Consider the following 15,008-nt stretch of genomic DNA (forward strand, 5'->3'; position numbering starts at 1 on the left):
TAGATGCAGTCCTCTCAAGTAGATAAAGAATCCAATCACATTTTCACTAAATTGCTGCCCCTCTGGTTTGTTGCCTGAATATTCTGTCACCAGATCAACTAAGCAGGGAATCTTGGTTTTCCTTTTCCCCATTCTGTACAGCTTTATGTAGCACTCAAGATAATTCTTTCTAAGTAGGCTATTTTCTATGCTCAATACCAGGCGCAGATTTGTTGTCCCATTCTAATTAATCCCTCCGATGTTCACGCCATCCTTTCTCCTAACTCAACCTCAGCAGTATTTTTCTTTTGTTCATTTGTTGTGGTTTCACTGGCCGCCTTCTTCTACTTCTCATGTCAAGATGTCTCTGTCTTAGTTTTTCTAGTATTTCCCTTGAGTAACACAGTATTTTATCAGATAATTATCTGTGATAATCTCTTTCATATCCTTAAATATTTGTTTAAATCTAAACCTGTCAAATAGTTAAACTGACCACCTCACTTAACTATACGACTCTCCCTGAACAAACTGTTGTTTATCTATTATGCTAATTACCTGCCAACATTCAATCCAAAACTTAAACAGAAAATAAGTTTTATGGTATCAGCAGTCTTTGTTTTGTTCCTAGAAAAACATAGAGTACCTAGAAAAGTTCCAGGTGTATATAATAAGCACTCACATAAATACTTAGTATAAAATCTTGCTCCTAATAGTTACAGATTTAGGTGAGGTGTACATGAAATTAATTTAATTGGAGAGCAGTGTAAAAATGAATTTAAAGCATTGTTAAATATAGCTAATTGAAAGTAGAACGTTTAAATTATGTCCCTAAGTACACTTTAATTTGCTGTGCTATCTTTTCTATTGGTGGAGTACTGAAGAAAGCAGTTCTGTTGGTTTCTGCTATAAAGTTGCAGTAAACTCAAAGGGAACCAGGAATGTTGTTCTTTTTTTATTTGAAGTCTGTTTTTTCCTTGTTTTCTTGAAATTAAATTATACATTTTACTACTTTGTTCATTAAAATTGCTTCTTTTTTTTTTTTTTTTTTTTTTTTTTTTACCTCTTGTTCAGAAATCTCTATCCCAAATTTGCATCACCCTGGGCATCTTCACCTTGTCGACCTCAGGACATAGGTAGGAGAATCCATTTGTGCTTAGAATCTTTAAGAGAGAAAGGTTTCCTAAGAGTCAGTTAATAAGAATGTTTTTTTAATTATGCAGATTTCCATGTTCCATCTGAATATTTAACGAACATTCACATTAGGGATAAGGTGAGTATAGCATACTATTCTCAGTCATTGTGGATTTTCTACTTTCTTGGTGCTATTTTCAGTTTAGAAAGTATGATGCTGGTAGCAGTTGAGATTGCATTTGTCTGCCAATTCAGTTATGTATAACGATTTTGTTTCTACTTTTGTTAGTAATATTCATGTTTTGGGTCATGTTTTTAAAACCAAACAGTGTTAGGGCTGATATTTCCTGTAATTATTAATTGTAACCATAGTTGATGACAATAAATTGACTTGGGAAGTTTGGTCATTCTCCTGACATACTCATTTTATGCCTTTACCCATCAGCAATCTTTTACTTCTTTACAAACTTATCCAAGTAAAGTGTTTCTAATGGGACAATACATAAACTGTTTTGAAGTTAGCCTCGCTCGACACACGTCTGTGATGCACAATACTGGAGACCTGAGGCTGCAGTTGCCTAAGTGTTCCAGAATCTTATCTTAGAGCAGTTTAAGATACCGGAGAATGTCTGCTTCCACAACTGCCACCCCTGAACAGGGGAGGATAATGGGGAGAGAATCTGTACTGGGCTTATCAGAGAAGCCAAGTAACTGGGGGGGGGATACTTTGTGTTCAGGTGCTTGATGTTAATGTGAGAGTTTCAGCTTATGGCACTTACTCGTAGTTTATAGTTTTGTAGGCTGTTTTCTACCTTGTGTAGGGAAATGTGGAAAAGTTCTCTTTTAGGCATCTGCTTAAACAATAGTGTGTTGATTCTATGTTTTTTAAACTTATTATCTGTGGTGTGCTGGAAATCACAGAATGACTTGTGAATCACTCCATATAGATTCAGGATTAGGGTTCAATAAATAACCTTATTCATTTAGATGAAGAAACACTTGAAAACTCTTCCCTCCCTTACCGCATAATTATGATGAAGTGACACTTGATTGTGCTAAGTGAAGATTTCTGTTATCCTTCCACTTTTCATTTTGTGGGAGCAATTGTGTTTTGAAATTTTTACACGTTGTTTTACTATTCAGAACAATCTATTTGTCTTTTGTAGCTGGCTGCAATCAAGCTTGGCCGATATGGAGAAGACCTCCTCTTCTATCTCTATTACATGAATGGAGGAGATGTGTTACAACTCTTAGCTGCAGTAGAGCTGTATGTTCAGAGTATCTTACCACTTCTCTCCTAGCATACCTTGGATGTTCTGAAGTTTTCTTTAATGATGATGGTTGTAGTCTTGTTTTTATTGCAAATTGTCCTTCCCATAAAATTTAAGTTGTTGAGTGGTGAAGTACTTGCCCAACATCTCCTGACTTTAGTCATTCCCTGATCATCACAACAACAAAAGTATGAAAGAAAAATTAAATTATTTTTATATTTAGTGAAATGAATTTCATTTCTATTGGAAGCATATTACAGCTGTATAATCACAGTAACATAGTAAGAATTTTAAATGCATGCTAACTGTATGAAGTGGAATGGTTGGTGGATTGGATTTTTTGAATGTGGTTCTTGTAGAACTACAGATGTTTATGATTAATAGACACAAAGTATCATTATTTAATTTATGTCAGTTAATTATTATATAGACAAGACCCTGACTATTTGTGCTTTTATGTTGATACTGAATTGTCAGGTTTTAAAATTTCTCAATTGAGAGAATTTACTTTTTGCTTTTCCCCCCATTTTCCTCTCATTTTTGTGAAATGAGGATTAACACCTTTTCCTTTTACTCTATTCTTCACATAAATAAATAAATGTGTCAAATCATTCTTCCATCTGTAATTGGCTTTTGTGTCATATGCTTTATGTCTGTGAACTTTCAAACTGTAGGAAAGCATGTATTTACTTGGACATCTGTTCCTTTGGATGTTGCTACCCCAATTTATAAGTGCTATAGATAATCCGCCTGGGTTCTCATGATATCCTCTTAGAGGTTTTGATGGCTTATGATCTAAATTTAAAGTTATACTTTACTAAATGGATATTCTGTTGTCACCATAGCTGTAAAATTTATGTGTGTGAATTTAAGTAGTGAATTCTGATTGGCTTTTTGCTTAGTAACTTACCTAGTAATATAAATCACCATTGTTGTTTTAGTGTGCTTCAGTTTGATTTTTTATAATTTGTTCAGGATATTTTATCTTTCTTTGGTCTGCCCAAGTTTTATTATTTCACCCATCTAAGATTTTAAGTATTTTGTCTACATGAAGATTATTTAACTTAATTCAAGCATGTGTACTAAAGCCTGCTTTTAGGACAAGAGACATTATCTTACTGTATTTGAGTAAGCCTGTACTTAATAGCAGAGCCAGATAAAGACACTTCCCTTATATATATTCCATATATAATTTTTCTGAGAAAAGTTTTACCACATATGTGAAATGTTTAACATGGGTCATAGGAAGAATTAACTATCTTTCTTTTTTAAAAATTGAAGTTTTAACCGTGATTGGAGATACCACAAAGAAGAACGGGTGTGGATTACCAGAGCACCAGGCATGGAGCCAACGATGAAAACCAACACATACGAGAGGGGAACATACTACTTCTTTGACTGTCTTAACTGGAGGAAAGTAGCTAAGGTATATTTTTTTCCATGTGCAAAATGTATGAATATTTATAGTCGTTAAAAAGTCCTTTGCATATAATATATAACAATATGACTGGTCCAACAATGTTGCTTTGCCAAGCCTCATAGAAGTGTCCAACAACAGCTCAATTCACTAAATTTGTTAAGAGATTTTTATGATATGGAGTAAGATTTAACGGTTTTTTTTTTTTTTTTTTTTTTTTTTTTTTTTTTTGAGACAGGGTTTCCTCTGTGGCTTTGGAGGGTGTCCTGGAACTAGCTCTTGTAGATCAGACTGGTCTCGAACTCACAGAGATCCGCCTGCCTCTGCCTCCCGAGCACTGGGATTAAAGGCGTGAGCCACCACCGCCCAGCTACGTTTGAAATATTTTTATGACTGCTAAATTACTAAAGTTACTCTTAAAATCACAGTCATATATTTTCATTTTCTTGTTACTTTACACAAGATGAGACATTTTATCTAAAAGCAGTTTATAAAAGGTTCTGTACACTTTTCAGAGAAAGTCTCGAGTATTTGCAGATCATCTAATGCAGAAGAATTGCAGATGCTCACCATTGCTTGTTCCTGTTAGTGCACATTGAGGGGGAATGGGCTGTAAGAAATGGTGAATTATTTTGTTCTATTTTGATTTTGTAACTTTGCTTTTCAAAATCACTTTGTCAAAGAGCAAGTCTCCCTGTGCATTGTGTCAGTTTCCTTGTCAATAGCTATTTTACAGCGGTGTGTAGTGGTAGCTAGCTTTATGCTAAATATGACTCACATTTCTTTTCAGACGGCTCCAACTCCATTTCTCTGAATATAATTTCCATCAGTGATTCTTAGTACTACAAAAGCATGAGATACTTTTTGAAATAAATTTAAGCAGACAAAAAGTGTTTCTGATGAATTAGTTATTTGGGCAGTAGTTTAGTTGTTGCTTTGTGGTGATTTTTTTTCAATGTACTAAAATGTTTTACATTTTAAGATAGTATGAAGTGTTGTCAGATATAAAGCATAGAAAAGTTTGGCCTTCTAGAAGTTCTTGTAAAACTTAGAGAAATTAAAAGGGATTAATCCAGTAGAAAATACAGAAGAGGTTAAAAAATTATTTTATTTTTTGGTTTTGGTTTGTTTTTCAGTTTCTCAGTGGTAAATGTGATTAGTGGTTAGTTCTTAGATGGTGTCAGTCATTTCAACAGCTACAATTTATGAGAATGTTTTAATTTCAAAGACTGTGTTCTTTATCATTTTAGTTAAACAAAAGCAGTTAATTTAAAGTAATATATTTTAAAGTAGTTTTTTTTTTCTTTTTGCTCCTTAAAGAGTATAACAGAAACATACAATTTAACTTCTGTTTCTGTGTTGAACTTGTACAAGTTTCCTTTCTATGGCTCTGTCCTTTTTTTTTTTTTTTTTCAAAACAGGTATCATGGAGGTTGAATGAAATTATGTATACCCACACCCATACCCTGAATACAGGGTTTGCTTTTGGCGAACGTTCCTTGTGTGTGTTAGTAGTTCTGATACTGTTATCATTGTTAGAAGCTACTGTTGTTCTTCCAAACATGGATATTTGCAATTGATTATTTCTTGGTTAAATTGTGGTTCTCCAAATTTAGCTTGTTTGAGAATTACCTGGGGAACTGGTTAAACAAATTGCAGAGCCATAACTCCTGTGTGGGATGTAGTCAAATCTGTGGATAGGGTCTAAGAATTAGTACTTCTGACAAGTTCCCAAAGTTACTCTAGAGAGGATGCTGTATAAGGTCTAAGGCCGTACTTGTAAATGAGATGATGCTGTGGGAGAATTGTGTGAGACAAGGGAGGAGAATTGAAGCTTTCTGCATTCATATTGAAGCTTTATGTTCAATAATTTGGATTCTAAATGCATATGCAAAAATGAATGCACTTAAGCAATATATAGCTATATAATTATAGCTAAAATTTAGTTAGATTATGTGTTAGAAAATAAACTTAAAAAAAAAGACTTTTGAGAATTAGGTTCCCTCTGTAATGTGAGATATTCAGAAACATTAATATTACAGCTATTTACTTTCCTCAGAAACAATTTCTAGTTCAGGTCAATGTTATTTTAAAGAAATTATTCCTATATAAAATATAAGACTATATATGGCATACGCTTGTTAAGTAATTTTGCTAAATTATACCTGTCTCCTAATACAGTTGAACAACTGTCTTCACTGCTTGAGAAAATTTGTGGTGAAGTAGGAAGATAACCCTGAGTAGTAGTATCTCCAAGGTATTCTCTAAGCGATGTCTCTAAAAGTATGTAGCTGCTGTATTGGTACTCCTTAAAAAGTCTTCCATAGTAATGGCAAACAATCAGTTTCAATCCATGAATTGATTATAGTGAAGTGCAGTTCTTATAATGGAGTTTGTAGAATAGTAAATACCAAGTGACTTCATCTTGTTTGCAAGGCTATAATGTGAAGAGTGTGATAAATAAGGATGTGATACAGGGTCTCTATTGGTGCTCAGCAAATGGAGACTGCACATTCAAAGTATGTTGTGAGCCTCCTCAGTCAGAGAAGTGTAATAGTAAAAACAATTACTCAGTAAGTTATTTAAATCAGAATCATTTAACCACTAAAATATATATGACTTTCAGCTCTAGGGTACGGTCCATTATATGTTTTCAGAATTTCAATTAACATTGTAGCTGGGCATGGTAGCACTTGACTATAATACCACCATTGTTCAGAGACAGGCAGATCGCTGAGTTCTAGGCTACTTGGGGCTACATAATAAGACCCCATCTTTAAAAAATAGCAATAATAATAATAATGTATGTAAAATTTTGACTTTTTATTTGCTCATTCTTTCTTATGAGGTGATCCTAAATAATTAGCAAGACATGGGGTCCTCTGTAATTTTGCTATAGTACTTACATGTCACTAACTAAAAAAAAATTCTGATAACAGATTGTATATGTAATTTCCTAAGTAAAAATTTTAGGTTATTTCTTTTCCTGTTGATTTTGAGGTGATGAAGCTTCCTTATTATCTGTGGCTTTCTCAAAGACTTCAAATTGCAGACTTCTTAGAGCTTAACTTAACCTTATAGATACTGCAGTGTTTCTGGTGCACAAGATATTTTATGCTTGATATAAATGATTATTTTCATTAATTTTAGTAGTACATATCAGTACATCTTTATGCCTTAGTTAACTATGCATTTCTTTACAAACTATTTCTAGAAACCATCTTTAACATACTTTGTGCTCCTAAAATTTAAATATGAACTTACTATAGTTAGCAGAAAACTAATACTTTCTGAAATTAGAATTGTGATGGGCATTACTGTAAATGTTTTGTTTTGAGACCTCTGTGTAAATTCAGTTCTACTTAAGTAATCTTGTGAGAGAAAAAGAAATTCTAATTTTGTTCATAAGAAAAACTGAGTTGTGAAAAAAGTTGCTTTCCATGTATCTAGAATTCTTTTTAGGATTTTGAAAATCATTTTCCTGTAACAGTATTTTCCAGTAAAACAAATCATGGACCCTTCCACCCTTAATTAAGTATTCTCTTTATAAAGCACATAAAGGTGACTTAGTTGCTGTTCTATTGCTATGCAGAGACATCATGACCAAGGTAATTCTTGTAAAAGAAAGCATTTAATTGGGGGCATCCTTACAGTTTCAGTGGCTTAAGTCCATTATCATCGTGGCAGGGAGCATGGTGGCACACAAGCAGATACAGTGCTGGAGAAGTAGCTCAGAGTCCCCACACCCTGATCCACAGGCAGCAGGAAGAGGGAGAGAGTGGGGCTGGCATGGGGCTTTGAAACCTCAGAGCCCCCTCCCAGCAACACACTTCCTCCAATAAGGCCACCTCTTGTAATTCTTACAACCCTATCAACAGTTCCATTCCTGGTGACTGAATATTCAAATGTATGAGCCTATGCAGGCCGTTCTTATTCAAACCACCACAGAATGCTTGTTGGCATTAGTTCAGAAGCTGTTAATTACACTTTGCCAAGGACCTCACACTGTTCCAAGCATTGGATGTGGTAGACAAAGCAGTTTCCTTCTCAATCCTGTTCCAGAGTATATGCATAGCATGTGTGCACATGTGTATGTAAGAGATGCTATCGGTAATGAAGTCAAGTGTAATGAAGAGAGCAAAAGAGTGGTGCAAGGTTCACGGACTTAATAAAAATATGTGGGAGACAGAAGACAAAAGATTATCAGTGGAAGATGAGATTTCACCCATATAATTTCTGCATATCTTTAGTATTTTAGATAGTAAAGTGTTTCTGCTTCCTTGGTTTAGACCGGTCACTTTTCTATAATATGTAGTGAGAAATAATAACATTGATGAGATTTATATATTTAAGCAGTGTATCTTGCCAGTGTGGATAAAATGTAACTTAAAGCTTGTCATTGGTCAAAATTGCAGGTAAGCTTTTTTACTATGTAGTTTTAGAAACCAAGATACATTTTCATTTGAAAGAATGGTTTAACTGGATTTTTGCTAACGTGAATGCAAATACTCAGCTTCAGCCATCGGTGGGGCCTGTGCAGGGGCATCTCTGCCACTTGTCAGGGACCTTAAGGATGGTGATTGCCATTTGCTCCTTGTCCCTGGTCAGCAAGCAGCCCTGTGCCTTTCTCAGTCATAGGGAAAGTATCTTTTGAAAGAATAAAGTCACACATTATACCTTTTAAACATTTGTGAAGGCACTTAATGTTTTCAAAGTTATTTGGGGTGTTTAATTAAATAAATTTGTTTTGAATCTTGAATTAAAAGTATTAAAAAATAAAAACACACAAAACCCTCATGTGTATCACTAGGAAAGGCAGACCCTGCCAAGTTTGGATCCCAGTCTTCAGTATAATAAAATACCTACTTACCCCAGATACATACAAAGATTAGAAAAAAATTAGCTTTGTCTTTCGTTTTAGTTCATATTAGGCTGTCAAGTTACTTGTTATTTAATGTGGTGTCTTCCAATTTGGTATCTAAAACCTTGATCACTGTGGCCTAAGGTTTCATTTTTAACTAAGTAATGAGAATTTTCATTTAATTTAATAGTAGAAACATCAATTATGGAGTCAGTTTTGATACCAGACATAGTAAAATAAGATGTTAACCATGGTTGTTAATGGTACTTGTTGTTTAATCTTCAGTAGATAATGTGTGTTGAGGCTTAAATTATTTTAAAATAATTTGTGCCAGTTAGATTCAGGCTATAGAATGAATAATTTTAGAGCGTCTATGCTGAGGGGGGAGCGGGGGCTGTGGTTACAGAGGTATTTGGATTTGTTTTCTTATGTATATACAGTTACATTTGCATCTCTGGTGCTGGTCATAGAAAGTAGCATTCTTAAGTTTTAAACCTTTTGAAGCCAGATTGTAGCACAAACCTGTAGCCTGGTATTCAAGAGGCTGGTGTGGGAGGGAGGGACTGTGACTTTGTAGCCAGTTTGGACTATGTAGGGAGTTTCAAAGCCATCCTGAACTATCTAGCAGAGGGGAGGGCAGGAAGATGGCTCTGTTGGTATAAATACTTGCCAACAAGCCAGAGGATCTGAGCTGACCTACACAGTGGAAGCTGAAAATCAACTTCTGTACCTTGTCCTCTGTATGCACTGTGGTGTGAGTTACCCCATTATCCACAATAAATCTTTAAAATATTTTTTAAAAATGTAAAATATTTTTAAAAAATGGAATATATTTGCACAGTTTGATTAAAATCAGTAATCCAGTTAGTTTTTAGATAGTCATACACCAAAACTATCTAGTTTTATATGGCCCTTAAATTACCTTTTATGTCACTTATGAAATGGGAGTTCTTAGACATGTGTGTGTTTTCAGCTCATTGTTTTCCTGAGATTTTAATGAGATTAAAGAATAGCTTTGCTTAAATAAGAAATGTCATCAAGGTTAATTGGAAAGTGTCTCATTTTAAACATGAACAAAATGGCATGTTTTGTTTTGTACTTCATTGAAATAGACTATGTAAACATCCTGTAATTTTCAGTCTTTTGCATTAGAGCTACACTAATTCCCCTTTTATTTTTAAGTAAAAACTTGCACAGAATTTTTATAAATCCACATTTCTGAGTCATTGATTTTATATTCAGAAAGTCTATACTTGTGTATTTACTCGATAGTAGGTGCAACTCCTCTTGTTCAGACTGTTTTACTTAAAAGGGCAAACAGCTAATGTGTCTATGCTCCTGGGTTACTCTTTTATGTGGAATTATCTTCATTGTTCTTATAGTAAATATAGTTTGACCAAAACCAAAAATGAAAGAAAAGAGTCACTTAGAGTAGTGAGATGGTTCAGCGAGTATAAACCTATGTTCTTGCCAAGGAGAGTGGTGGCCTGCCTGAGTTTGATTCCGTGTGTGTGTGTGTGTGTGTGTGTGTGTGTGTGTGTGTGTGTGTGTGTGATGTTTTTAGAAAGACCTATGAAATAATTCTCATTTTTTGGTGTTCTTTTATAGGAGTTCCATCTGGAATATGACAAATTAGAAGAACGGCCTCACCTGCCATCCACCTTCAACTATAACCCTGCTCAGCAAGCCTTCTAAAAGACTTCCCTTTTCTTGGGGTATGGCTGTCTCAGCACAGTACTCGACAGATCCGCAGAACTGATGTGGCTCAGGCACCCTGGTTTTAATTCCTTGAGGATCTGGCAATTGGCTTACGTAAAGGGTCACCATTTGAGGTCCTGCCTTACCAATTATGTGCTGCCCAACAACTAAATTTGTAATTTGTTTTCTCTAGTTTGAGCAGGGTCTGAATTTTTTCGTTTATTTTCTTTTTGCCAGCAGACAGACTTGGGTCTATAAAGACAAGCAAGTACACTGACAGAAGTTACCATTTAGTTTCTTAAATGTAAAAAAGAAAACCCACAAAAGACTCAACAAAATTAGACCACAAAATTTGCATTGTTCATTGTAGCACTATTGGTAATAAAATAACAAATGTTTGTGCATTTTTATGTGAAGATCCTTCTCGTATTTCATGTGGAAAGATGAGCAAGGTCTGCTTCTTTCATTTTACTTCCCCTTCTGTTTCTGAAAGGCAGTTTCGCCAGGCTTAATGCAAGAATCTGACTGTAGAAGACAGAGATTGCCACAGTCTCTGGATGGTTTCCAGGGCTGTGTTGTTACTGAGCTTCATCTTCCCAGAATGAGCAAAACACTGTCCAGTCTTTGTTACGATTTTGTAATAAATGTGTACATTTTTTTTAAATTTTGGACATCACATGAATAAAGGTATGTATGTACGAATGTGTATATATTATATATATGACATCTATTTTGGAAAATGTTTGCCCTGCTGTACCTCATTTTTAGGAGGTGTGCATGGATGCAATATATGAAAATGGGACATTCTGGAACTGCTGGTCAGGGGACTTTGTCGCCCTGTGCACTAAAGGGCCAGATTTTCAGCAGCCAAGGACATCCATACCCAAGTGAATGTGATGGGACTTCAAGACGTGAACTAAGACAATTCACTCTGGCTGTTTGAACAGCAGCGTTTCATAGGAAGAGAAAAAAGATCAATCTTGTATTTTCTGACCACATAAAGGCTTCTTCTCTTTGTAATAAAGTAGAAAAGCTCTCCTCACTGCAGTGTTGTTGACTTTGATTTGAAATTGTCAGATTTCTTCTTCAACGTGAAAAACACAGATAAAAACCAGAAGCTTTACAAATACACTGAATGGTGTGATGAAATTTAAATTTATTTTTCAGCTGTCAACACGTAGGTTAATGGATCCACACAGGCCCTTTTATTTGTAGGTTAAAAATGCATCCTCAGCATTAACCATAGGAGAAACTTGAATGTTTTGTAGCAACGTTACAAGCAAACGGCCCCAGCACTCCTGGGACCCAACCAAATAGTTTGTTCTCTGAGAAATTGATGAGGAATCTCATGATAGAACTTTTAGACTTTGTTTTTATGAAATTTACCTTCAGCTTGCTGGCCTGGATAGTTAATATTTGTAGGTTACTGAATTCTTTTTCTTTTTACATCTAAATGAAAACACGGTATTTAAAGTATCTGAAGGCTGAGGCTGTCAGTAGAACTAGAGAGGAGGAAGAAGGCTCTGGGATTTAAATTTTTAGTTTTTATTTTTAATCTATTTTTCCATATGAATGAAAACATATTTACATTACCTAAATCATGCTTGAAAAGTTAATGTTTATAAAAATGCTGTGTTGTGTATCAGGAATGTACAAGAACATAAAATTCACCTTTCTCTATTTTGAGATAGCCACAATGGGTAAAGATATCAAGATTTTTAATAATATTGCAGAATTCAACCAAAGAACTACCTCAGTAATAAAGACAACACTTGATAATTAGTTTTACAGTGTCCAAAACCTGTTAGACACTACACTGTTGTATACCAGATTCAGATCCTTAATACAAGCTTCTTTCAACAATGAAGAATTCATCTTATAATAGTTTATTTTGTAAAATATGACTTTTCCTTCATAACCACTAGCAACTGGTGGACAAGAAAACATGGTGGAAAGGGATATTCAGCTGAAGCATGATTGTGTGACTGGTTAACGGATCAAGATAGTTAAATCAGGCTAGAGAAATGGCTCAGTGGTTAAGAGCACTGGCTGCTTTTCCAGAGGACGTGGATTCAATTCCCACATCGTAGTTCACAATCATCTATTATGGGATCTGATGCTTTCTTTTGGCCTGCAGGCATATATGCAGGCAGACCACTCATATAAAAAAGAAAAATACATAAATAAAATTATTGGGGGGCCGGAGAGATGGCTCAGCAGTGAAGAGCACTGCCACTCTTCCAAAGGACCTGGGTTCAATTCCCAGCACCCACATGGCAGTTCATAACTGTAATTCCAGTTCTAAGGGATGTGGGATCCTCAGACATACATGCAGGCAAAACCCAAATGTACATTTTAAAAAAAAAAAAAAAAAGATAGGTAATACCAGTTTACTTTGCTGGATCTAATTATTAAGAGCCATATAGGCAAGAATTTTAAGCAACACCAGTTTTTTGAGTTCTTATCCAGAATCATCAAAATTAAGGGAAGTGGCCTGTTAGAGTTTTTTGTTTCATTTTTACAATTTGGTGATGCCAGATGTCAACTTGACTGCAAATGCAAGTTAAAAAATCCATTTGAAGTTTGATCCTTTATACAAAGAAGATGACCTAAACTATACATTTCCTATTTGCCCCTTAGTTTATTACTGTCCCTTTCCCCCTGTGTAGCTATGTGGGTTATTTCCTTCTAGTGTAGCAGATGGGTACACCCTGGCAAACAAATGTCGATGGACTGGAACTGGCTTTTCGGAACAGAATCTAGTAACTTGCAAAAGGGAGTCTTTTAACTTGAATACAAAGATCTGTACTGTAACATACATGATAAAACTTTCTGGAGGTTTTTGCTGACATTTTCCTTCAGTGTAATCTTCCTTAAGAACTGAAGGTTTACTTAAATTCTTTCACTCCGTACAAAAAGCCAATCATTTGTCTGCAAATACTTATTAGTACTTGTTGATGAATTGTTATATTTTATCTTTTCAGTTTGGAAATAAAATGTACAAATTAAATCATTTGGGCTTTGAAATAATTATCCTTAGCCATAACATCCTACTTCATGAAAATCGTAAGCATTTTCACTTAGCTTTCAGAATTCAGTTGTTTTTTTTTTTACCCCCTGAGAACCATCAATGGCCCTGAAGGACTCACTTCATGTAGATTTGCATTGGCATCTGTTTTGAACAGAGTTGCTGAAAACGTGCGGGTTCTCAACTATAGTTTGTCTATGTAGTTTATAAAGACTTAGAAATATCAATCCTTAAGGCCTGGAGCTGTATAGCTTCATTGATAGGATGCTTGCCCTGCCATATGTAAGTTAAAATCCCTGACACCATACATACTAAAATTAAAAGCTAAAAAGAAAAAAACGTAGAGACTAAGATAAGACAGACATTGAGATGTCTTTCAGAAAGTTAGATTTTACTGGTATGTCACTGGGCTCCTCTTGCCTATGGCATTTAACAGTGACTTGGGTCATACCATGAACAGATGTGGCAGATGAAGCACATAAATCCACTGAAAAATGACCCAGTAGTTTCATGGGTGGGTCGCACATGTTTGATGGAATCAAACCTGAATCCTTAGTTTGCAGTTTAGATGGTAAAATTTAAAAAAAAAAAAAATGTAGCATGGCTTAAATGTAGGCCAATAAATGATGAGTGTATTTCCATTGCCAAAAATGCTAATGTAGCTACAGTAAAAAGTATGCTGCTCTCAGGACACAGTAAGAGTTATTGAAAGTCATTATACATCTGAGATGTCAAGCCCTGTCTGAATGATCTTTTGCTATTGCATACCCCTTCCTGCTGTCTGACTGCCAAGCCACTTACAGATTATGCATACATTATTATTTTCTGTTTAAAGAGTAGCATCATGGGGTGGGTTTTAGTGGTTCCCATTTTACAGAAATCTTCAGATGTCATCACTGCAAAAGAAAGTAAGGATACAGTATTAGAGAAAAGACATTAGAAACATTTCCCTTCAAGAATCAAATTCTAGGGTTGTCAGTGAGCAGTGATTTCATGTGTGTGGCAAAAGAGCTGAACATGGGCCAAAAAAAAAAAAAAAAGGGATCAGTGTGATAATAAGGAGCTTGAATGACTGCATCTTGTTTTGTGGAGGTTGGCCTTGAGCATGGGCCTCAGTAAGGCTAGATGAGCATGCTGTACTTCTGAGCAGTAATTCAGATCCTGAGACTGCTTGCCTTTTAAGGTTTCATAGAACACAGTGGAAGAGGGACTGGTTGGAGAGTGTTCTGTGCCTAAGGTAAGGAATTGTGTTGTTTATCTCCAGGTGTTAAAAGAAATTGGGCTAACTAGTGTATTTCTGATAATCTGCCTAAAATTGTCAAATCAAAAGTCTCTGATGAAGATAGCCAATTACAAAGTGCATCCCATTTTTTAAAAAATTACAAACATATGTAAAGGATGTGTTTTAGAATCATTCAAACACACGACCTTGACTAAAGCCAGAGAACAAGGGGATTTGTGTCAGTTCTCTTTAAATATGGGAACTTCAAATGAAGGTTAAGTCTTTAACTCAACAAGTGGAGGCTGAGTGAAGTAGGATGTCACTCTGTGTCATTATACTGCCCCACAGTGCTGGCTGTTGGATGAGATCTAAAGTACCTCAGAAGATGTGGTCAGGCAGAA

The 15,008-nt window shown here is 35.2% G+C and overlaps 1 protein-coding gene across 8 annotated transcripts in view; it reads left to right on the top strand.

Annotated features, from left to right (window-relative positions):
• Positions 1–11,399, top strand: part of LOC100755143 (CCR4-NOT transcription complex subunit 2) — a 92,230-nt gene extending 80,831 nt beyond the window's left edge. For all 8 annotated transcript variants that reach the window (XM_027392365.2, XM_027392369.2, XM_027392364.2 and 5 more), the window contains 5 exons: positions 1,051–1,112; positions 1,200–1,249; positions 2,277–2,377; positions 3,663–3,807; positions 10,268–11,399. In XM_027392365.2, coding sequence (XP_027248166.1) covers positions 1,051–1,112; positions 1,200–1,249; positions 2,277–2,377; positions 3,663–3,807; positions 10,268–10,354 — 445 coding nt within the window. In that variant the 3' untranslated portion in view covers positions 10,355–11,399. The remainder of the gene's footprint in view (positions 1–1,050; positions 1,113–1,199; positions 1,250–2,276; positions 2,378–3,662; positions 3,808–10,267) is intronic.
• The last annotated feature ends 3,609 nt before the right edge of the window (positions 11,400–15,008 follow it).

The sequence above is a fragment of the Cricetulus griseus genome (genome assembly GCF_003668045.3).
Source record: "Cricetulus griseus strain 17A/GY chromosome 1 unlocalized genomic scaffold, alternate assembly CriGri-PICRH-1.0 chr1_0, whole genome shotgun sequence".
NCBI classification, from domain to species: domain Eukaryota; kingdom Metazoa; phylum Chordata; class Mammalia; order Rodentia; family Cricetidae; genus Cricetulus; species Cricetulus griseus.